We start from the raw sequence: 24,465 nt of genomic DNA, 5'->3' as shown, positions 1-24,465 counted from the left end.
CAGCTTCCCAGGCACTGAAGTCAAGCTGACAGGCCTGTAATTTCCTGCATCATCCTTCTGACCCTTCTTATATATGGGCGTCACATTGGCCAATTTCCAATCTGTCGGGACCTCCCCAGTCAGCCAGGACTGCTGGTAAATGATGGAAAGTGGCTTGGCAAGCACCCCAGCCAGCTCCTTCAGCACTCTCGGATGTATCCCATCTGGTCCCATAGACTTGTGTATGTCTATGTGATGCAGTAGATCACTGACTACCTCCTCCTGGAATGCAGGGGCTTGTTCTCTCAGTCTCTGTCCTCTGGCTGAGGAGGCTGGATTCTCTTAGTACAGCTGATTCCTTGAGTCTGACTAGATCTCCAAGCTTCATGGCTCTCTTGAGTGAAGACACAGGCAAGAGTCATGTCACAGCAGTGCAACTACCATGAGCTGCATGTTATAGATGGGGACACTCCACCAGAAGCAGAAAAGAACTTGGTGGAGTAAGGGGAAAACCATAAAAAGTCCTTTTAGTTCACAGAAAAAGTGCACTAAATTAAAAAAATCTACATTGCAACTTCAAAGAAGACTTAACGTCAAAGCTCTCAGCTCACACCCACACCAGAAGAAACCTTGCTAGCCTGGTGCACACCTCCTAAGGGACTCAGTCAGGACCAGAGCAAGCCTCTGCTCCAGCCTGGCCTTGGGCTGGACCAAGTCATCCATGCCTGGGAGAAGCTTCTACAGCTTTGTTCAGGCTACACACCAGTCAGTCTATGACTACCTTGCAGGGGCCATGCTGTCACACCACACCCATCCAGAGAGACAGTGCAGCAGGGGAAGTTCAGGAGAACTCAGAGATTCTAAGAACATGTCTACCTTAACAAATGGACAGAAGCCAGTCTGCTTCTGGAAATGGGTGGCAGTCCAGGAAAAAATAAAAGAGCTTTCTTTGATCATTTTTCTTTCTTATCATGAAAACCAGCTCAGCCCTCTCTGGTTTTTGCTGCTTCACCTAACTACTGCAGCCGGGTGCCCTTGGTGTAATCACTGCAATTCCTCCCTGCAGAACCCCAGAGGAAACTGAAGCAAGTTTTGACAACCAACCCAGTATGAAAAATTATTCCCTCAGAGGAAAATGAAAATTTCTGCCCTAGGGAGCGAGGAAGCCATCCACTGTATGCAAGCAAATAGTTGCCAGTGCGAAGGAAGAGATTAGAACTCCAGCTGCCTTGCCCTGGCCAGTAGCGAACGTGTCCAGGTTTTGCACACCTGCAGGAACAGCAGGAGATGCAGGCACCTTGGTCATACCTCTCAGGACAATCTCTCAGCGTGGCATAGCCCCCAGCCCATGGGAGATCATTGTGCCCAAAGCCTGTGTTCAATCTGAAGCAAAATTACAGGTGACTTCCATGAAAATGCTCTAAAAATAGGGACCCTGGACATGTTGTAATTTAGAGCTATATAGCAATGTATGTGCCAACTCGCATGGAATTTAATGAGTTCATATAGCTTACCACTGGACAGGACCATGCACTGTCTCACCTGACCTCTGGGTAACACGGTCTCTGGCATTTTTCCCAGTTACTTGTGCATTTTTCATGTATCCATGCATTAAGCTCAATGACTTGTGTCTGACTGCAGAGTACCTTTCAAAAAATCATTACTTCATGCCCTCCAGAGATGGAAAATCCAAGAAGCACTGTTCAAATTAAAGTCAATGTGTCAGTCTCACACTCCAGTATAAATGGGATACAACAATTCATTATTTGCATAACCGCATAGAGTGATCAGTGGCGTTTTTCATGACATTCCTTTCCCATCACCATTCTCAGTTCTTCTTGGTTCTCCCCCAGCCATCCTTCCTGCACGTTACCTCAAAATATTTTCTCACTCAGCTTTGAGGGGCCTTCAAAATCCTAGTTTGTCTTCTCAAGATATGCCAGTACCTCATCCTCCTCCTGTGGGTATGCTTTGCACCCCCTCGATCAGGATGAGGCTGCTAAACAGAGGGCTGACCACAGTCTGCCTTGCTGCACACCTCCAGCACCACGAAGCACCACATGCACTGGCTAGCACTTGGGGTCATGCCGGGGGATAGCTGCTAGCAGCAAGCAGGCTGTTTGCAAATCCTGCACTTGAGGTCCGGTCTGGGACACAGACCTATTGAGAAAGCTCTAGGGTTTTCTCCATAATGCCAAGAGCTTTGATGCTGACCACACCACAATCTGAGCATGAACGTTGCTGCTCAGAGCACATACGTGGCCTTTGTAGCACAATAGGAAGAGTGAAGATTGCCACCAGCTACAGACCCTCTTGCATCTATCCTGGTCCTGCAGATCCACCTTGGGCTGGCCATGACTGTGGGCAGGTTGGGGCTACTGAAACACCAGAAGGCCTAGAGCAAAAAGAGGCTAAAAAACCACAAGTGGAAGGTGGAGGACTCCGGAAAGCAGCCATGCCAAAAGGAAAAAAGAAGGGACAAGGAGTCAGATGTCAGCTGGCAATACTACATGATTGCCAAGAATGCCAGCTCAAGTTTGGCTTGACAAAGTGAAAAAATACCCTTTAGAAAGGTAGGTAGGATTTTGCTGTGCTGGACTGGCATGAGCCTCAGGTTTGCATTCCCAAAAAGGGACTGAAAAATCCACAGGGTGGCATGTACCAGCCTCAGGGGCTGCTAGGGCTGGGAGAAACTGAGGCAATCCAAAGCGAAGAATCCTCAACTGAGGAGACAACTTGAGGGTGTGCAAAGGTTTGAGCAAGAGCAAAGAGGGACATCTGCAACAAATATTGAATGGTGGTTAGCATCAGAGCTGACAAGGAATTATTTTGCAGGCTTTAACTAGATGTAATTGGATAAAACTGTAAGGAAGACCATCAGAAAAACACTGCCAGTGTGCTGAACCAGTTCTGGCTGCAGATTAGACTCCGAGAGGAAGCCGTCCAAGTCCCTGCCTCTCCCCTCCCCAGCACATGCTACCGCAAAAGTACTAGAAAACAGGCAAAAGAAGAGCTATCCAGAAGGCAGGAGAGAATGCAGCCACTGATGAAATAGGACTTCTCAGCTTCTGTGTTCTTCTGAAGTCGATGTGCTGCCATGAATGTGATGGTCACAGCTAGTGCTTGCCTAAAGGCAAGCAGCTCCAAGCCTTGGTAGGGGACCACCACTACACACAATGCTCACCAAGGCAGGTACCTGCAAACGAGAACCCAGGTTCAACTGAACTGCAGGTTTACCTGAGAAGGTGTTTTGCCAGTTATCAGGCCTAGCATAAAGGACACAGCCAGCATAAAGATGAACCAATAACCAAATTGTATTTGATACAAAAGGGTCAGTACATGGGTGAGCGCTGGGGGTACAAACAAGTCAGATTATACATAACCAACATCAATCCCACTGACTCCAACAGCACCACCACATGACCAACAATGGGTGGAATAAATGGTGAAATGCAGTTTCCCATAGAAGGGACAGGAGACAACTAAGTCAACAAGCCAAACACGTAAGACCAAGGAAGCCACATACTGAATCTCTACGCAGCCCACATTTACAAAAGCCAGACCTGACCAGAGCCCAGTTCCAGGGAGACAGGAGGTCCTTCCCCAACAGGGAACTCTGCAAAGTGCATCCACCTCACAGACAGACACTGCCCCTGCCTGCAAGTGGTCCCAGATTTTATCCCTGAGTGAGACACCTGACCCTTGTTTACTTAATGCAGACCCCTGGGGCTCATTTACCTCATGGCTCTCCCTGCAAGGCCACCGCACCCTGGAGGGAAGCCTAAAGGTAAACTCACCCCCCCTTTGTGAAGGGCTGTGGGAATCACCCATATGTCAACCTTAATTTGGGGCTTGGGGTTGAAACCCCAGCATTTCAGAAGGTCAGCCTTCTTGGGTTGACCAAGAAGGACATTTTTCTACACATCTTCTAGAAATTTAAACAGTGCTATATATGACTAGTGCACAATTAGTATTTCCACTAACTCACTGCCTCTTTTGGTCTCTTTCTTTTCCCTGCAAGATAGATATCTAAAAAATTAATCAAACGGCTAAATTTGAAGAAAGGGAGAAATGCAAGAAGGCAAAAATAACCTTCTGTGCACATGACGTGCTGCTGCCTGAAAACCTCAAAACTGATGAGATGATGCATTTATAATTTATTAAAAATTTGCTGGATTGTGGTCTTTGGAAAAGGGGAGATGAAAAAAAAAAAAGAGAACCTACTAAAAAGGAAGGAGAGAATAGCACGGCTGCATTTAAAAACAAGTTAAACCAGATTGTGTGTCTTGATTTTCAAAGCAGCTCATGAATAATTCAGACTTCTGGGGCCCTCCACACAGACTCCGGGTCTGTCTTGCTTCTTGACTCCCCCCACCCTTCCTTTCTCAGAAAATAGGCAAAAAGTAAAAATAGGGAACAAAAGTGAAAAAAAGAAAGCAAAAAAGAACCTTCTTTGTTTTCGGTAGAATTTTAAATCATGGCCAAATTTCTGATGCCAGTTTTACTGAAATACGAGACCTGACATCAAAGGTTTTCACCTGGTGAAAGTAGAAGCAAAATCTGGCACCTTGCAGCTTCCTGGAAATCCACCAATCCCTTATTAAAGATATTTAGAAGCCAGCTCAACCTGAAATTACATTTCAGAGGGTCAGAACCATGAATGTAAAGATTCATTAGTGAGGACGCTTTCTGACCAGATCTTCCTGGCACCACGTGGCAAATCAAAGCAGAGAAAGCCCCCATCCCCACAATGCATGCTTAGTCATAACTGAAGAAGCACAAACCCAGCTCCATGCTGTGATAGCTTAAAAAACACTTTAAGCATGCAGGGAATCTGCAGTGCTTACAGCAAAAATCTACCCAAATGGCCCTGAAACATTGCCTGTGATTGCCCTTTTGCTACAGTTGATGGAGTAGGACTTTAAGGCACTGGGTAGCTGAAAAAACAAACAAGAGTTTGATGTAAGAAACTGTCTCATGGCCTTAATTATCAATAGTAGCGAGCCTCAGAGAATTAGTTCCATCGCTTACTAATACTCAACTTCGATTTCAGCCTACACAAACATATTGGGTCAATAGAAATACCGAGACAAGCACGAAAGTTAAACAAACAACTTTATTCTGTCAGAATTACTTGGAGCAAGTTATCAAAGTAATCGATAGCATGTAATAACTATAAGACAAGTGGTCAATACGTTATAGCAGTCAAAGTCAGAGGATGGCTCTAGCAAAGAGTGATCAATGACACCCTGGGAATGCTGAAGCACTTGGTGATGAAGCGACGTCCATCATGAAGTCACTAGCCGGCCTCAGTACAGCTCAGGTGGGCGCTGCATCGCTCCCTACAAAGGACACCAAGACAAGGCTTTCTCTTTCCTATAAAAACCCCAGGATCCTCTTTAAAGGTCCATGTCAGGGAAGGAGGCATATGGAGTTTAAAGAGGTGACCCCATGCCTCCATGGACTGACCAGTGGTGACACACCCAACCTAGGGGCCATGGCCAGGGTTGCAGTCAATCCTGGTCTTTCAGAGACCCCCACCCCCCCTCCAGTGGGAAGAAGCCCTCTCCCTGGCACAGTGACTGCCACAGCGATGTCCTCCCACCGGTGGTTCCTGCAGCTGCCGACACGCGTCGCGGCATCACTTCCACTCCAGCACATTGTTTGTTCCAGAGGAGCGCAATGTGTACTTTTTATCTGATACTCAAAATCACTTGTTTTTAAATACAGCCTGTCATTTTTAGATGACTAGAAATGTCAAAAACATTTGAGATCTAAATGAAATTTCTTCTTTTTCAGGATGAGAAAAACAGATCCCTTAGGCCTTAAGTTTTCCTGTATTTTTACTTTTAGATTCACTGACAGCTTTGCTTTTGGTTTGTCCTGAAATTGCTATCTCCTGGCTTTTCTTTTTCTTAAGTAACCAAAGAACCAAAACACAGTTATTCACTCAGCTCTGCTGAGCCCTGTCCACCCGCATAGCCCCCCGATTCAGGCTCCAGAGATGGGGCACTGACAACACGGACATATTCCAGGTGTGGGGAGCAGACTGAATCTCACCACCCTCTGTTTCCATTTCTGACTTCAGCCTCTCAAACAAAAGCAGCAGTGCCACTGCCTGGATGTCCCTCACCTTGAAATGGAGCAGTTCGTCCTCAGAGCACAGTGACTGGCAGGTCACTGTCTTTTATTAAATTCCCAGCTCTCCCCTCTCCCCGGCCCCCATCGTGACAGGGACTCACAGAAAGATCACTGCGCCACAGACAGATATCTGGGGAACGAGCTTTTATCTCTGGGTGAATGTGTCGCAAAAGTGGAGCTAATTAACTGGGGCTCTGTTTTTGAAAAAGGTTAATATTTTATCACATGTCTTCTGTCTTGAGGAATAATTAGCTCTGGCAGTACTAGCTCTGCTGTTTCCCAAGGGACTGAGCAAGAGACTGGAGGCTGGAGAGAGACACGTGGTATTGATGGATAGACAGAATCTCAACTCTGGGCTAACAGTACATCCAACCAGCAGTTACTTCTCAACACAAACTAACCTTCCGTAGAATATTAACAGAAGCAAAAACCTCCTCCAAAGGCTGTATATGTACTACTTGTCCTATTCTATGCCCTCAGGTACAAGGGATGCTTTGAACCAAGGCACTGTGACTCAGCCAAGAACTTCACAGCTCTGGCACCGGTGCACAGCACCGCTATCAGTGCCAGCTCTGAGGCAGGCTCTTCCCTCGTTGCTCCAGTGCCCCGGTTTACACAACGAGAGGGAAATCCCAGGGATTATCTTAACTCTTCCATCCCAACAACAAACCTGTTCTCATGCAGGGTACCAACGATTGAACCACTAAAACAAACTCCCATGGGGACTGTGGAGAAGAAGATCCCCCCAGTACTGGCAGAGCAGTCCTCATTGGGGAGTACAGGACACAGCATCTCGCCACAGGGCTGCTACAGACAGGGCTGCGATGCAAGCAGGGTAAATGGAGGAACTGGAAAAGGATGAGGGAAGGATCACTTTAGATTGACCAGAACTATTTTGTGCATGCATTTTTCTTGGCAAAATGTAATGGTCGAGGTAAGTGGGCAATTTCCAGAATGAAATCAAAATTGTCTCATGGGAAAACAAAACCAAAATAACTTAGGTGAAGGAAAGCTATCACTTGGGGAGGGGGGAGAAACTTTCAAGCTTTTCTTCTCTCTGAAACACCAATTTTTGGCAAGCAAAAGGTGAGTCCAACGAAAATAAAGGGGTTCTCCAGGGAAGGGACAGCTGGAATGGAGGCTGTGCTTGCTTCTGAGTGAGATCCTTCAATTCTTTTTGGAAGGATGCCTGTCCCGTGCGGATGCTCTTTCTACCCACTGAGGCACTGTGGGGCTGGAGCAAAGGACAACTTGGAGAAACAGAACACAGCAGGAAGAAATTTAATATTATACCATGGTGTTTGCTGAAAGAGTCCAGAGTCACCCCCACAGCCAAGATCCAGGCTCCGAGACACCAAGGTCCTACAGGCTCCCCCACTAGCCATGCTGCTGATCCCCTTTGGGCTGCAGACACTTTCAGCTGAGAACACAGCTCAGCAATCATTTCTGCTCATTGTACAGACAGGTGCTTTAACTCACACTCCCTAGCACAGCTCTTTCAGATACAACTAGCTTTGCCCTCCAGAAAAAAATGAGTAACACAGCCACTTAACTGACACATCCTCCTTCATTCAAAACACCCGCCTATACATTTCCATCAGCTCCTCACATAGTCTAGCTCACTCCTAAATTCCTTCCCAAGAGTTGCCCTCATCCTTCTTACTCAAGACAGAGAAAAGGAGGGGGGAGGAATAGCACTACAAAGCCACTGCTGCAGAATAATCACTGTCATACTTGCCATTTCCCTACAGCATCCATGACTGAGACACAAACAACCCTGCTCCCAAAGAACCATCAGCCTCCCTGTGCCCCTGCCCCATCATCCCTTCCAGCACCATTTTTAATTAAAGCCCCTCAGCCTGCCTTTTCTGTAGGCAGCCCCTTGTGATACAAAACTGCAGCATTTCACAGCACTTCAAATCCTGCTCCTTTGGTGACTGCAACATCTAGCACCAGGGCCTGTGACTCCAGGGCCTGATTCACAACCTGGGATCAAGGTGAACTGCAGTCCAAAACCTGAGCAGAGCCACTGTGCTACCAGGGTGAGGAAGACATAGCACGTCCAAAACCAGTGGGGTGGCAGTGCTTTCACTCTGATGCAGCTACCCTCTGTCTCTGCCAAGGAGACGATGTTGACTGACTTGAGCCACCACCTCCAGCTCCAGGGAGCGATTAGGCACAGTTTGGAGGGCAGAGCAGCATCACAGGCTGCCTCAGACATCAGAGCAAAATTCAGAGTTGGGTTAGTATCTCGGCGCTTGGAAGCCTCTCTCCTCCCCAGGGAGGTCTGCACAAGTCATGCAGGGCAGTTCGGATGTTGCTGAGGCCCAGGGAACACACTAACTCCTGGGACAAGCGATGGCAGAGACAACACGGACCGTGACAGAAGCCCCGTCACATCTGAGGAGGGAAGAATGGTCTCTTCAGGACAAGTGGATGCTGGGATGATGGTCTGGCCAGCAGCATTGGCCAAGGATAGCCCCCAGCTCAGACACAGGCAGCCATCTCAAGGAAGATGCAACTTCTCTCAGTGCTGAAGCTTACCATAATCCCATTTCATGCAGATCCTTCTCATCAACTCTTCCTTCTCTCCACCCCATTAAAAAAAAACTCCAAAAGCTTCAAAAGAGGACATTACATAGAAAGGTATTTGAAAAGGATCACCACATTCATCAACTTCTGTTTCCTGAAGGCACCAGCCCCCGTGTCTCAGGAGCCATCAGGTCTAGCTGGCCTGCTTCTCAAGCCCTCCATCTTCTGGCAGGCTGCCCCATGGGCCACCAGACAATAAACATGGGGCAGCAAATGTCACAGACGCTGTCACATGTTGGGGTGGCCACAGCCATTCCCAGTATGAGGACTTGGACATGCACCAGCTGTTTCCCAGGACCATGCATTTCCAGTTCACAGCCAGTGAGTCCCCAGAGAGATCAATTATGCTTCGTGTGTGAGCTCTCCAGAAGCAGTAGGTGCAGTTATCAGAAAGAGGCACCTTACCAACATCTTACCAGGTGTCCCTAAATCTGTGCAAGATGTCAACTCCAGCATAAGCAGGAGAACATGAAGCACTGTTTTTCTGCTAAAATGATCCCATTAATATTTTTTTCCACTGTCAGGCAACATCACAGAGTGGAGACTCAGTGAGATTTTTGTCTCTGACTGAGTTTTCACAAGTCTTAGGAAAGAGAAAAGTTTAAGAGTTCAGTTCCAGCTTGAAACGAGGAGTCAGGCTGTCACTTATTTTTTCTCAATTTTTTCCCCAATGTTCTCTGACCAGAGGTCTGGATAGATCGCAGCCCTGCAGTCTAGGCAAAATTTAGCCAGGACCTTCTTCTCTTCTGTGAGGAATGTCAAAGCAGATGGTCATGGTCAGTCCTCCAGTGACTTTAGGCATCCCTAGCAGTAAACACTTCAAATCATGGGTCCTATTCTCTCAGAGAAACGCACATAAACCAAGAAACTCTCTACTGGAAGAAGTGAAGCAGTTTTGGATTTACACAAATGTAAAGGGAAAAAAATGTGGAGTTCTATGAGCACAGCATATTCTGAAACACCACGGACTAAGAAGTGCATGGAAACAGGGAAAATACAAGGTGCTGCCTAAAGCCCAGCAATTAAGGCTTTCTCCTTTACTGATGTGGACTGTAAGTCTGGCCAGTTGACATGAGGGGATTCCATCTTTACAGCACTCTTGGATGGATGCAGTGATAAGGCCACCACATCTGCACACTGGATGCACTGCAGAGGATGCACGGTGAAAAGCAGGACATGAAAACAGCTGCAGAGCCACAGCAGCATGAAAAGCTGATACTGAAATGAGGTGGGGACTGTGCTGCTGTCTAAGCAACCCAACCATTGTCAAAGCCTTCCAATGTCAAGCCAAAAAAGATACCTGAGCATGGTAGTTAAGTGCAACAATCTTAGGTGATGAATCCCAGAAAAGGAGATGATGGAACTCCCCTCACTGCTGTCCCACCAAGAATGGGAGGCCACCAAAGATATCAACATTGTCCAAGCAGCAGCACAAATTCTTGCTTATTAATCACATGGATAAAGGTCTCAGCAATCCTCCAACAAGATGACCACATAGTGGCGTACAGATCTGAAACACAGATTTGCTACTGACATAATGATCAATCCTAGAAAACATGGCAGGCAGCAAGGACAAGGAGGGTTTAGCAAGCATGCTTCAATGTGCACCTACCCCTCCTCCCATTTAAACACACTTGCTGTGAGTGACTGGAGAATTGAGCCCACAGTGTCTGCAAAACGGGAAAGATACAGGTAACGCGAGTGCTACAAGGACTGCTACTCAGGCAACTTCAAAGCTTGTTACACAAACACAGGCAGCTGGGGGAGAACTACAAATTACATGTGCTGCAATCAAGGTTTATAAATTATGTCAGGTCTTACAAAACGCCGGGCCAAGCCTGAGATGCAGGAGCCCCAGAGGGCTCAGTCATTTCTGCAACGAGAGAGAAACCTAGTCTGATTTCATAGATGACCCTGCTTTGAGCAGGAGGCAGGATCAGAGACCTCCTGTGGTCTCTTTCAGCCTGAATTATTCTATGATCTTATGAAGCGCCTGTTTCTGACTAATAGCTGTCTTGCTTTCCCTGCTTAACTCCCAACAATTGCAAATCCCAATACTCCTTGTTCTTTGTGCTACCTGAAAACAATCCCTCTGGGTTTTGATCACATACTTGTTCCTCAAACCTCCTTGGAGTTTCAAGTTCAAATTCACCCAGAAGACCAAGTGCCAAATGCCACTATGTGTGGTAAGCACTCCAGATGGAACAAATCTATGAAGTGCAGAACTGAGCTTTTTTTGAGTGAAAGACTCAGGTTTTGGCCCACCTATAGTCATAGGTGGGTCAGGTTTAGCCAACAGGCACATGAAAGCCAGTGTTGGCCCAGGAGCAATGGGCAACAGACTGGCCATCACAAACACCAGCTGCTAGTATAGCTGTCTGACAGGGGCTGGGAGACCAAAATAACTAGTACATGCTAGTTTGGGGACACAGTGCACATCCTTACTCAAACTACACCTCACCCTTAAGTCTCTGGCCAGGCAGGACCACCCTAGTTTGCATCCTCTACACTGCCCTTTGGGTTTCATACTTCAGTTCATTCAAAAGCCTCATCTCTCCAGCAACACATAGGTCCAAACTGTGAGTGACAGCTGGTATAAACTAGCACAAAGCTACAGATCGTGGGTTTTGATACGGGGAGCTCCATACTGGGTCTTTAGTTAGCAGACAACAAATTTTCCCAGCTAGGGGAACCGACTGTGCTAGTAACTTAACTGTATAGCAAAGGTCTGAATTCTTGGAGGGCTGAAGAGCCTGAAAACAGGATAACTACGATGAGAAGAGATAATTACAACAGTTCCCTAAAAAATAAAATAAATCTCAGCATCGCGTGATGATTCCCTCTTACACAGATGGTACAGCTGGATCTCAAATGGTTGATCAGTCGTTGGTGATAGTGCATGGAGAGCGACCTGGCTCCCCAAAGCTGCCTCTGACTTTCAGTTGCCCAACTGCATTAATAGAAGCTACAGAACATATTAAGATATTTCCTTTCACATTGCTAACCTGTGCTAGCTAAGCAAAGGGTTACCAAGCTGCACAGCAGAGGCATGAGCAAATCTCTCTCTGAAGACACTGCCCAGCCCATGAAAGTTTCAAATTTAGGTCACAAAAGCCAGCTGATTGACAGCAAAAACAAAACCTTGGCCAATACAGGCAGTTCTAGTTTATCCCCAAGACACACGCCAGCCCCTGCTCTATTTGATGGACTGTTCTCGTATCTTCACCCCCAGAGATCTCAGCCTAAGGAAGTGATGGAAAAACACAGTGACAAGCACTAACCTCTTGGGGTCTGGTGTCCAAGAGATGAAAGCAATCAGGCTGTTTCCTAATAGAGACACTTTAAATGTGTTTTCCACCACTCATTTGTGTAACGGCTTGCCTGCAGGGTCATGGCTGTGCTCTTGCCTGTCATTAGAAATAAGGGGACCAAGACCAAAGGCAGGGGGATCCCAAATGTTCTCTTACTCAGCTAATTCAGGCTCAGAGTATGCTCTGCAGGCAAGAGATACAGGGACAAACCTTGTGCATACAGGACTTTGCCCGAATGTGATATATCTTATTTTGTAATGAAATCACAAATACCCTGGCTCTGCCCACAGAACAGTGTAACAGCTGGAATAACAAATCAAGGGACAGAAAATCTCTTTGGGATACTGCTGGCAGTCACACAGCAGCTAATAACGAACCCCAAAATCAAGAGACCCATACCCTCTTGCATCCAGCCTCCCCCAGCCCACACAAGGTGTTGCCAGCCTGCTCTCCCCAGGGTGTCACGCACTTCTCATGGGGGAGCACCCACACAGGGACCCCCAGCCCACACAAGAGGGTGCAGGACAGAGCAAGACCAGCAGCACACACATGTGGCCGCATGATGACACCTCCTCCAGCTTTCTCTATCACTGACTTCCAGCTGCCCAACTGCTTTATTAGAAGCTACAGAAGATATTAAGTTCTGAGTCCGGAGATGTGGCAGCATTTGAGCACTCCCTCTCCCCCACCTTCCTCACCTGGCTCCTTCCTTCACATCTTAGACTGTACAGCTCCATCCATCCTCATGGACAGAGGTTCCTCCACTCCCACTGCACTCAGGGCACCTCTGCTCAGACATGCCCTGCTCCCTGCTGTCCCACCACCCCTCTGCCCCAAGCAGATGCACCCAGCAGAATCAGGTGCAGGGAGACCACGTGCACACACACCTGTACCTGCACCACTTCTTGCCCTGGTCTGCAAGACAGCGCATCCAGAGTCAGCAACCCGCAAGACACTGCCTGAATAAGCAAATTTTAAAAATAACAGAATCCCTCAGGACTTCGTCTGCATTACAGAGGAAACTGGATTAGCTCAGCTACAATCCAGAGGCCACAGTGAGAAACGTATGGAGTCAGCAAAGGGAAAGACAGCAACAGACCAAGAAAACCTCTAGGTTCCGTTCTGCTCCCAACTGTACAAGGTCCATTTGGGTAACATCCTGCAAACCTTCCCTCGAATTCAAAGGGGGTCTGGCCACCTGCTAGGTACCTACCTGCTTCTGCAGGTCTGATGTTCAGGTACCACTGAGGATGGCAGAGCAGAGCAGAGACCCACCTCTGTCCTGCCTGTGGACTAAGATGGGCTTTTCCACACATGTCATTCTCCAGACATTAAGTTTGAGGACTCAGAAGAAACCAGGCAAGAAAAATAAGATGTCTGAATCCTTATGTGGGGTTTTATGCATTTCCAGCTGCTGAGACTTAGTGTTCATCTTGATTTATCTCAAAGTGGTTTGGTCTAGTGGGCAAGGAAGTTAAAGGAGGACAAGGCAATGCAAGAAGTCCAAGGGGATCATAAACATGCAAAGCCAAAGGCAGTGCTGTCAAAATCTACTTTTCTCCTCTTCAACTCTTCACTTCTAAGAAGATATTACAGTATTTTCAGTGCACTTGACTACTTGCTACTCCTGGGATACAGTCATCAAGCCAGCCAAAAGCAGAGCCACTTCAAAAGCTGCATGAGCTACATCTGCCCTCACGCAATCTGCACGTGGACATCTACACCCACTTTCACGTGCCGTGTACGTGAAATGTGTTTGCATGGGACACAGGGACACGTGGAAGGTGTGCAGAGGCAGAGATGCATGCACAGCCACACGAACCCATGTACACAGGTACCGCACCTGGCACAGGCAGGACCACCCTGAGGACAGTGTGTTCCTCCAAGTCATCCCCATGCACAGCACAGTGAGGTATTTTCAACTACCCCAACCAGAGCTGCTCCAACATAATGCTGAACGTGCAGCCTCTGCACCCTTGGGATGTGCACTGCAATTAATGTGTCAAAATAACGCTGCAATGTGTAGTGCTTCAGGGCTGAAATCCTGGCTTTTCTGGACCTTGAGAACTCAAAACAGCAGCTCTCTGCCACAGGGTAACACCACACCCATCACCTCTTCCCATGCCTACGAGCAGAGCCACCAACCCGCCCTGGGCAGCTCTCCCACCCAACAGACGCTCTCCAGCTGGCACCACACTGCAGTTTGAGTGAGGAAACCTGGAGGAAGTCTTACGGTGTGTGTTGTTCCTCACAAAGGGAACAGGACAGACTGTGAGGGCAGAGCTTTTCTAGGGGGCACAGGTTGGCATGACCAGGCCACTGGGCTGCCAGAATGCTCTCATCTTCACCAGACAACGCAATGCCTGATCTTCCTATCTGCCAGTATCCCTGCCAGCCTCGCATTTCAATCACAACTTGATTTTAGCAGCTGCTTTCTCTCTCTCAGACATGCACATACGCACACAAATGCACCCCCTCAAGCAGCTGTAAAATTCAAGCTTAGCTGGGTAGGTAGGGCCTCTTGTACAGCACTTGGGACTCAGAGAGGGAGGGAGCTTCAAAAATTCAGAGGATTATTGCCTTAGGCCAGGATTTGAGAGGGCTCCCTCCTCGGCCTTCCTGCTCTACCAGCTCTTGAGACAGCACTTCTAAACACATATTGGCGCTGTGGAGGAAAAAAGCAAGACAAATAGAGGAAAACAGGCAGCAGGGGATGCCTGAGGCTGGCTGGCATGATTTGAAATAGCTAGAGAACTCTGATGGAGGCTCTTACCTCTCCTCCAGTCATTACTCTCATCTAGTCTCCTATTTCACCTCTTCTTTGCCACCGTCAGCGAGCACAAATCCCAGCTCAGGTTGGTGCTGGTCACGACTCGTGGTCCCAGCCTAGCCTGGCAGCCACAACAGCACCTGCACATCTATTAAACCTAACGGAGCGTTTGGGAGGCAGAGGTCAGCCTAAGCAGCATATGGAGCAACCGTGTGGTGAATACCAGCCTCCCTGGGAGCTGTCTGCCACAGATGGAAAAAGCCCAGGAGCCATCACGATGAAATCTTCTGGCTGGGGGTGACGCATCCTCCCTGTCGGCTTTCCAAGCCGCTGAGCAATACTGGAAACCTCAGCTCCTCTCCCCCTGTGTGTGCTCCTGGCACTGACTCACTTGCTGACGTTTTGGTCCTGCGGTTTGCCGGTGGGAGTTGCAGAAGGTGGGATGTGGCAATGAAGTAATCCCAATGGCATGTGGCTACCACAGTGGAGGCAGACTAGCCACCCACTCCAGAGGCATGAGCTGGCTGCACATGATGTGGACATGCCCACTGGATCTGGATCCAGCCTGCTGCTGTGGTCACAGGGATTTTTTAACCTTGACTCTTGCAGGGGATGGAATACAAGCACCATGGGACAGTACATGGTCTTCTCCTGGAGAAAGACATCCCTTCACATGGTCCAAGAGCTCAGTCAGTTGTGCAGCCAGGAACACAGTTAATGGCAGGGAAATGCAGGCAGGTCACCAGGAGCAATGTTCCAGCTGTGAGATCTCCCAGGCCAAGGCACATGACGTGGCCCATGGAAGCCATGGCATTTCCCCAGCTGAAATCACCCGCAAACCAAGCACAGGCTTTCAGCCCTGCACTGGCTGGAGGCAGGCAAGGGGAACCACCACGGTTTCTCCAGCTCTGATCCCTTGCAATACTGTGATTCCTCTCCATCTGAAACTATTCCACTGGCTGCAATTTAAAAACAAAATCAATCCAACAAATATTGCTAAGCAACTGTCTTTCAGTGCCACATCCCACCCCGCCAAAAATATTTGCCCTCTCTGTGACCTTCTGGCAAGGAGCTTGCTGCTCAGCCCTTGCCAGATTTTGTACATTCAGCTATTGCTGGCAAATCCAGATACTTGTCTGGATTAGCAAAGAAAACTCCAGGAAATCTGCAAACATCCTGGTGAAAAACACCCCACAGAGAGGCTCTAAGGAGCAGCACTCCCACATCCCAGGTACTAGGATCAGGACAACAAGGTGCTGGCCTTAGGGCATTACGGTGGTCTGCAGGTCTGTGAGTCTCAGTGCTGTCATGCGTCATACAGAGGGGATAAAAGATGGAGAGCAAACATACTGAAAACCTGGTTGCAGAGCAGAGCAAGCTGCTTCAGGCAACAACATTCAGCTGAGAGGCTGAAGGAGAACATGCTTACCCATAGGGAAGAGCTGCAGAGGTGGCAAGACCCTCTCCAAAGCCTCCTAAACCCTTGTGCGAGCTGGGCAGAAGCCCCTTGTCATGGCAGTGCCCCTTGGTGTGGGGCCCATGATAGGATGTACCTTCCCCCAAGGTCAACTGGAACAGAATCGAGGTCCAACTCTCTGGGTTCACTGTCAAACAAGAAAGTCTGAGCACTTCCAGTCTGGCTCACACAAAGCAGCCTAAGCTAGGTTTGCCATTGAAACCAAGACTTTAAGCACAGCCTCCAGCAGGGCACGCAGCAGGAGCCCTGGGGGTTTCCCATCTCTCATGATAGCCCAGTCCATGGTACTCTGCTCTCTGCTTCACAGCAGCGACCTCTCCCAGTCAACCCCATGCTGGACTCTCTTTACACATTCTTGCACACCCATCAGCAATTTCTCCCGGATCCAAGAGCAGGCCATGCTCATCCATGCTCTCCTACCCAGCTCTGCTGGGCAATTCAAGACCCACTCCCAAGTTGCACAGCTGTGCCTGAACATCGCCTGTGGCAGCTCCTGGAACACCCGTGCCGTGAGCAAGGATTAGCTTTCCAGATAGGGCTTAGCTCTGCACCCTTCTCTCCCCTTCAACCACCATGCCAAGACCCTTCTCCCTCCCCCATCCCCCCCATCAGCGCCTGCCTCCCCCAGGTCTCCCAGCAGCCCCATTTCCTCCGTGGCCACTCTAATGCTCGGCTAATGGTGCATCATCCGCAGCATTGTTCAGACATATTCAATAAATCAGAATCCAATTACCGGGTTAAGGAAATTGGAAGCAAATGCAATTAGCCCCAGCCCCTCCCACGTGCTGTGCCCTCGCTTCCTCCTTAATGAGAACTTTTCTTTCTCAGGAGCACTCAGGCCCGCATCTGCCCGCCCAGGAACAAGGTGGCTGCCACCATGCAGCGGGGGTACAGTGAGGGGGCAACCAAGTCAATCTTCCCTTTTAATAGGGCAGATGGTTAATATGCCTGGCATTAATTCTCTCCAGGAATAGTACACTCACTCTCTGCTCAGTTATAACAGGCGTCCGTCAGGGCTGACAGCTTCTCTCCAGAGAAAGGAGCATCTGGTCCTTACTACGAAAAGGAGCTAAAACAATAAATAAATAAATAAATAAGCAGACTGCTTGCTAAAGGGCTGGAAAACTGGTGCTGTTTCAGCATTTCAGCCTAAGTGCTGCATTTGAACTGGAATATGGAAAATTCAGGGTTGGGTCAGGTGCCAGGAGCAAGGTGCAGCCTGGGCAGTGTGGGCAGCAAGGTGCCATGGCTGGGTCCAGCACAGAGCTCCCATCGGAGTAGGACCTCCCAGGACAAAGCAGTAGAAGAGAGCTACTGCCAGTGGGCTGGGACGTAATGCCAGGCACAGCTCCTTGGGAAGGGTCTGCACCAGCTGTGGGCTGGGGACCTCCAGTGGGGGCCAGGCGTACGCTGTGCCCTTGGAGGACAAGGAAGAAAACTGCATCGAGGGAATCTTGGGTTGGGATCATTTCCTACACCAGCTGGACACTCTGGAATCACTTTGTCCAGCAGACTAACAATTAACCCCATTGACCATCAGCAACCTGCAGCTGCGAGGGCAGCTCTTCCCCGATGAGTTTAGAGAGGTGACTGGAGGGAGGCTACAGCTGCACTCGTGGTAAGCGAGGGTACACTAAAACTCCCACCCTGCCCTTCTCATGCTGACAGCAGCAAGGGAATGCAGGTCCCACAAGGCAACCCTCGATATAATCCTCTCTGCCTCTCCCAAGAGTTCCTTTGGGTGTCGAGGATATCTTTGACCTCAATGGTACTGGAGCAGATAGTACCCCAACAAGTTCTTATCTTCCTCTCCCCCTCACTCAGCAATAGTCCCTTATTTTCCACAATAACTCCTCTCTGCAGAGCAAAGTGTTCAACAGTTATTTTATCCTCCTTGTGCCATCTCATTTCATCCCCTGGAGAGCAAGAGTTCCCAGCACCAGTGAAGACTGCCTATCGTCCAGATGTGCTCTCGCACACCCATTACTTTTCTGAAGGCAAAAAGGATTTTCCTTTTTTTTCCTATGGTCCTGGAATAATTTATACAGGTTTTAGTTAACAGGTTTGGGACCGCCAGACATGCCAAGAAATCAAGTAAAGTGAAAGACTCAATCCTAAAAATACAACCGAGGCAGAGCCAATCCCAAGTGTACCCACTGGTGTGGGTGAAGGGCCCAGACCCACCTAGCATCCTAAAACCATGGCCCTGAAGAGGAATGGGACTATCCACCCACATAACGAAGTTTTGTGAGGAAGATCAGGAGAAACCATGGGGGAGGCAGAACCTGTGATGGCGTGTGTCCCGGACGGCACGGTCACTGGGGATCCTCTCGCTCTCCCGCTGGTTAAAGGCATGGAGCCGGTATGGGTCCTCTCCACCCTTCCACCTCCGGGCGCTCAGGTACCTCCGCTCTTCAAACTGATCCCAAAGGTCGTCCCAGTCCGCGTCCGAGGCCTGCGCGCACAAAGTCAGCCCCGTTAGACAGAGGAGAGACCAGAGGACATCTGACCCCGCTCTGGAGGTCGGTCAGCCCCATGGTGCAGACAAGCATCGCAAGAGCAGGCTAACAAGGAGCCTCATTAGGTTTTCAGGTTTTTTTTTTCCTTAGGTCTTGAAACAGCACGTCAAAGAGAGCCTGCCAATTTGAATTTAAAATAACTAATTTGAAACCAAAATCATGTCTCTGGTGGATCTCTCTCTCAAACAGCACAGTTTCAAGAAATATAAAAGCACAAAGATATTGTTAGGGTTTTAATTTCTCTCCAGCTAAAAAACAAAGGTATTTTACACCCCATGCCCATCACCCCTGTAACCCTTCAGGCAGGAAAGGGCCAGACAGGAGCAGTTTCATCAAGCACAGTCCCACGTTTCCACAGCTGTACCCTGCCCCCAGGGCTGGCTCCAGCAACTGGACCCTGAAAGAAGGGGGCCGTCGTCCTCCCAGCCCAATTTTGGTCCATCTTTGCTACAAGTCTCCCACCGAGGACTTCAGCCCTAATGCAGGGAGAATAGCAGGCAAGCATGGGCCTGTGCTGTATCCCCCGTCCCGTTCAAAAGGATGAAGGAGCTGCTTTTTGGGGTTACCTGACAGCTCCGACAGCCATCAGGGGGTTTAAGCATCCCTTGGCAGCTTGGTGCCATCAGGGGGTTTAAGCATCCCTCAGCAACATGATGCTGTCAAGGGGTTTAAGCATTCCCTGGCGGCATGATGCCTGAGCCAGCCAGCACAATGCAGCACTGATAAGATCTCATCCTTACAGCAGCACAACCTCTTTGATCTCAGCCCACGTGTAACACGGAGAGATGCAAACATTTACAGACATCTCAGCCCTAAAGAAAATTGTGATCTTATCCAATAATTGATCTTTTCTTCTTCTTTCCTTTTTTTTCCCCCTCCTCAGTTCACACCATCTCAAAGCCAATTTTGCCTGCTAATAGTGCAAAATGAAGCTTTTGAAACGGGTGATTTTTATCCTGTAATTGATTTTACTCGCATCTGGCAGCACGTTTTCTCTAGTCATAGGAAGGGGAGGAGGGAGCACTGGCTCCTGCAAGTGAACCACAGCAAGACCAAGCCGGGCACCTCCAGCCACACGATGCCCCACACTGCCCTGGGTCACAAGGACACCCCCAACAAGCCAACAGAGCCCAGGGATGCAGGGGTTTCCAGATACAGGGTCGTATTTATCCTCCTCCAGTGTGACCCCACGGCCTTCTCAGGAGCTCCTCCAGCACTTACCCTAGTGCAGGGCAGACCAGAAGAAACCCCCAGGCCACAAGCCATATTGGGAGAAAGTTTTTCAGGAACAGGAGAAAATTATTCAAGGCTGGGAGAAAGTTATGAAACCAGTAAGGCCACCAGAGGAGGTTTACAAGGAGGATGTACATAACCTGTCTGTGGGCTTTTGCGAGGACCAACATACACTGGGTGATAAATATTCTTTATGTCTTTTCTAAGGCATCTTGCAAAACATGATTTACTGCCGCAGTAAAAGATCAGGGAAAAGTGAGCCGATTGCATCGCAGAGCCACCGGCAGTCTGACGTTTATAAGATTTCATGATGACCCTGGGGGGGCCTGGCACTGTTAAAACAACCACTGTAGAGTTACAGTCCCTAAATTTTAATGCTGTGAAGAAAAGTAAAAGTTGGGTTTATCAAACTTAATGAGAAATTACTTCTAAAAGCGGCCACATAACACTTAAAGCTGTTGGATGTATATGGGTTTTTTTGGGGGGAGGGGGGTTATGTCAGTTAAACCCAATAGCCCGCAATCAGCTAGAAAGGTGTAGATGGGCAACCATCCAACAGCTCGAGTGGGAGGGCTGGCAGATTCCCATGGGCAGCCACAGCTCCATGAAAACTGGAACTTCTGCACATGCTGCAGGGCAGCAAGGCTCTGGCCAGGCCAGCATAAGCAGGGGGTCAGCACACAGGAGGGTCCTGGCACCTGCTTTGAGGTCTGGGATGGCATTTCCCCAACATTCAACTAATCTCACTACCATGCTGTTACTGGGGAGTCCCAAATGGATACATGGACAAATACCAGTGCCTTATCCCATGGCATTTGCTTCTTATCCTGCTCTGGATATACCTTGCATCCAAGGATTACATTCTTGGTTCACAACACAGTGAATAACTAATATTGCTGTGAAATCTCCACCTAAAAGACATCAGCCCACTTTGATTCACACAGGCTCTCTTTTTTGGGTCAGGAAAGGTATCAGTAGGATGGTTCCTAAATATCAAAAGCAAATAGATGCCAAATAGAGATTAAAGAGTTATTTTAACCACTATATGGCCACAAAACAAACCCAGGGATTGGGTTAACTTTTTCAGCCAGAAGTAGATATCCAGGTTTTGTCATTTGCTTTCAATCCTCATCTACTGTCCAAATCTTCTGGGTGTTCTTCAGCTTTCCATCCCAAGCTTCCCGCAAGATTAACCAAAATCAGAGCAAGATGCTCTGACACATGCATACACCAGCCTCTGCAAAAAACTAACTGTGCAAAGCAGTGAGGGAAAGCAAGCCAGTGGCCTCGGACGAAAAGTTCCTAGCTATGCAAGCAGTGGGAGACAGGAGACCTCCCTAACCACACACAGGGGCTTGTCTGTTTCTTGGCGCTGGATCAGGGATGGGGAAAGCAAGTTAAAGCGTAAGGAGAAATCCCCTTCGCTCACCCAGGGACAGCACATCAGTTACGGGTTACTGGGTAAGGTCTTCATTATAATATTTCCACCATGTATTATCACCTCTTCCTCACACTAGAATTCTGTCTTGAGAGTTAAATAACTGATGTGCAGAAATCTAAATTTAATTTATTATGATCTAACTCACTTTAAAAGCCAAATTACCCTGCACTAGAAAAGGATCAAGTCAATACTCGACTTGCCTTTCTATTTATCTTCTACAGGGCTCTTCTCTCCAAGTTTCATATTCATTTTCTCTCATGTACTAGTAATAAATTTTCATTTTTTTTCTTAGAATTAGGTAATTTTTCTTTCAACATTGCAGTTTAATGGCTGGTATTAATTATAGGAAACACTGTCAGTGCTTAAAAGAGTTTGAGAGACTCAACGAGTCTGCAGGAAAAAAGATGAAAAAAATATCCAAGGGTAGTTGGCCACTCTTGGCAAACAAGTGCCACCCCTTCCGACACCACATTGCGGGGGTCCCCAGGAGGCTCAATGAGAGGGGAACCCCAGGCAAAGAGACATGGACAAAACTCATTGCAGAGAGGAGCTCCCGTCTCACCCCAGTGTGCAGCCAAGAGCAGGGCTTGCTGAGAACTTTCTCTTTCACTAACCTGCTAAAAGCACCTCCCCAAAACACCTGCCAAAAGCATCCCCAAATCTGCCTGCTTAAGGCACCCCCTCAAGAGCAAACAGCAAACCCCCAGAGCAAGCACAGAGGCAGCTTTTCAGTGCAACTGTACATTAAAGATCGAAAGCCTCTTGGTACAAAGATGTAATACGTCATCTGGCTCTTAAATCACAGCTCAGAATCAAAAAAAAAGGGAAAAAATAATACTAAAAGAAAAAGGAGTGGTGCTGCGGGGGGGAGAGCAGGTCATTAGCAGTAAAACTACAATTTTCTGGCAACTGCTAATGCCTTGTTTATGTGGATTTCTGCGAATATGACATTTTAATGGCATGATAATTGTGTGATTACAGTACAGTGGGGATTGCTGGAGCGGGAAGGAGTAACACGCGACCCAGCCGGTTGCTGGTGCAGGCCCACAGCATCCCCACGGGATGCTCTGCTCCCTCCTGCCTGCACCCGCAGGCATCCCCTGGCACCCCCTGCCAGCAGAGGAGGCCAGAGCAGGCTGGACACCAGGCAGGGGGCCAGTGCACTGTGGCAGCACCTTGGCCACAGTGAAGTGGCCCAGCAAGGAAAGGGCGTTTCAGGTGACAAGTCTGGCCCAAACGGAGCCAGTGATGACTGGGGATGGGCAAGTCGCACTGGTCCCCAGGGCCAGCCTCCAGCTGCCCGGGAAGAAAAGGAGTGGGTGGCACAAGCCAAAAGCGGAGTCTGATTCACTTTCTTCTTTCATGACACTGTTTTAAAATAGAGAACATAAGCCTTTGCTAAAATAAAAGCCATTTTCCCTTTGGGGCTGCTGAGTGTTGCCATTAGACTGAGCTGAACCAGACCTGCACCATGCACATCCTTTCAGGAGGCAGCAAACCCAAACCAGCCCAGCAGGCGGGCAGAGCTGACAGGGTTTGCCAGGGAGCCCAAATCTTTGGCCAGGCAAAGGGGGTTTGCCTGTGCGGGTGCAATGATGGACCCAAGTGGGTCTGGTAGCAGCCAGATGTGCCTCTACCTCAGCACCCCTCACTCCCAACTTTCCCTGGAAAATCTCCCCCCTACATAATCCCTGATCAAGCGCTCGTCACTGAGCCTCTGTCCTACGTTCCTAATGGGGACTCACCCATTAAAAAACAAAAAAAGGAGGGGAAAGGGAAATAAAAAAATTACATCAGCCTAGCAATAGCTCCAATAAACAAGCGAAAACTCTAGAAACTCAGATGCTGCGCAGCATGTTACTGCGTGGCTGCACTCAGTTGCTCCTCTGCCTGCGGATGGTCTGACCACATGTGCTCCAGGGGCACTGGAGGCAGAGGGCAATCTTTCAGCAGGAATTGCAACCAGGCATTATACAAATGAGATTTAAACATCTCACTGAAGCGCAAGGCCCCTGCAAACAGGAGGTTCAATTATAGAGCTGTTACTGGCCGAGGTGCTAATACCATCTGAAAGGATTATAATACTTCAAACAGGGTAGGGCTCATCCCTCCTCAACCGTTGGTGCCAGCACATACACTAAGAGGGTCAGCAGCCCCTGAGAAGAAAGAAGTGGGGTAGCATCACACTGCCTCCGTCCTCTTCCCTGTCTTCCCAAACAGCCCAGATGGAATATGAGGTCTAAATCAGGAGGTCTAAAGCCCAACTGGAAATTAATCTGGTTTCAGATAGCAAGGACAACAAGAAATGTTCCTATAAGTATGTCAACACCAAAAGACAGACCAGGGAGAGCCTCCATCCCCTGCTAGATGCAGGAGGAAACATGGTAACAAGTGATGAGGAGAAGGCTGAGGTGGTTAATGCCTTCTTTGCCTCAGTCTTTAATAACAAGACTAGTTGGACTGAGGGAATCCAGCCTCCTCAGCCAGAAGACAGAGACTGGGAGAACAATCTCCCGCATTCCAGGAGGAGATAGTCAGTGACCTACTGCACAAGTCTATGGGACCAGATGGGATACATTCGAGGGTGCTGAAGGAGCTGGCTGGGGTGTTTGCCAAGCCACTTTCCATCATTTACCAGCAGTCCTGGCTGACCAGGGAGGTCCCATAAGATTGGAAATAGGCCAATGTGATGCCCATCTATAAGAAGGGTCAGAAGGATGATGTGGGAAATTACAGGCCTCTCAGCTTGACTTCGGTGCCCGGGAGGCTGATGGAGCAGCTCATCCTGAGTACCATCACACAACACATGCGGGACAACCAGATGCTCAGGCCCAGTCAGCATGGGGTTATGAATGGCAGGTCCTGCCTGACAAACCTGATCTCCTTCTACGACAGGGCGACCTGCTTATTGGATGAGGGAAAGGCTGTGGATGTTGTTTACCTTGACTTTAGTAAGGCTTTTGTCACTGTTTCCCACAGCATTCTCCTGGTGAAACTGGCTG

General features: G+C 48.6%; 1 protein-coding gene across 2 annotated transcripts in view; it reads right to left on the bottom strand.

Moving 5' to 3' along the window:
- The window catches only part of GALNT14 (polypeptide N-acetylgalactosaminyltransferase 14), a 108,587-nt gene that overhangs the window by 51,382 nt on the left and 32,740 nt on the right, over positions 1-24,465 (bottom strand). For both annotated transcript variants that reach the window (XR_012632936.1, XM_074897335.1), the window contains exon 2: positions 18,556-18,725. Coding sequence is in view for 1 of the 2 variants with exons in the window: in XM_074897335.1 (XP_074753436.1) it covers positions 18,556-18,725 (170 nt within the window). In the remaining variant the exon portion in view is untranslated. The remainder of the gene's footprint in view (positions 1-18,555; positions 18,726-24,465) is intronic.

This window comes from Athene noctua, chromosome 1, assembly GCF_965140245.1.
Source record: "Athene noctua chromosome 1, bAthNoc1.hap1.1, whole genome shotgun sequence".
In the NCBI taxonomy this organism is placed as follows: Eukaryota; Metazoa; Chordata; class Aves; order Strigiformes; family Strigidae; genus Athene; species Athene noctua.
The sequence above is the reverse complement of the archived record's forward strand: the minus strand, read 5'-3'. Positions and strand labels throughout refer to the sequence as shown.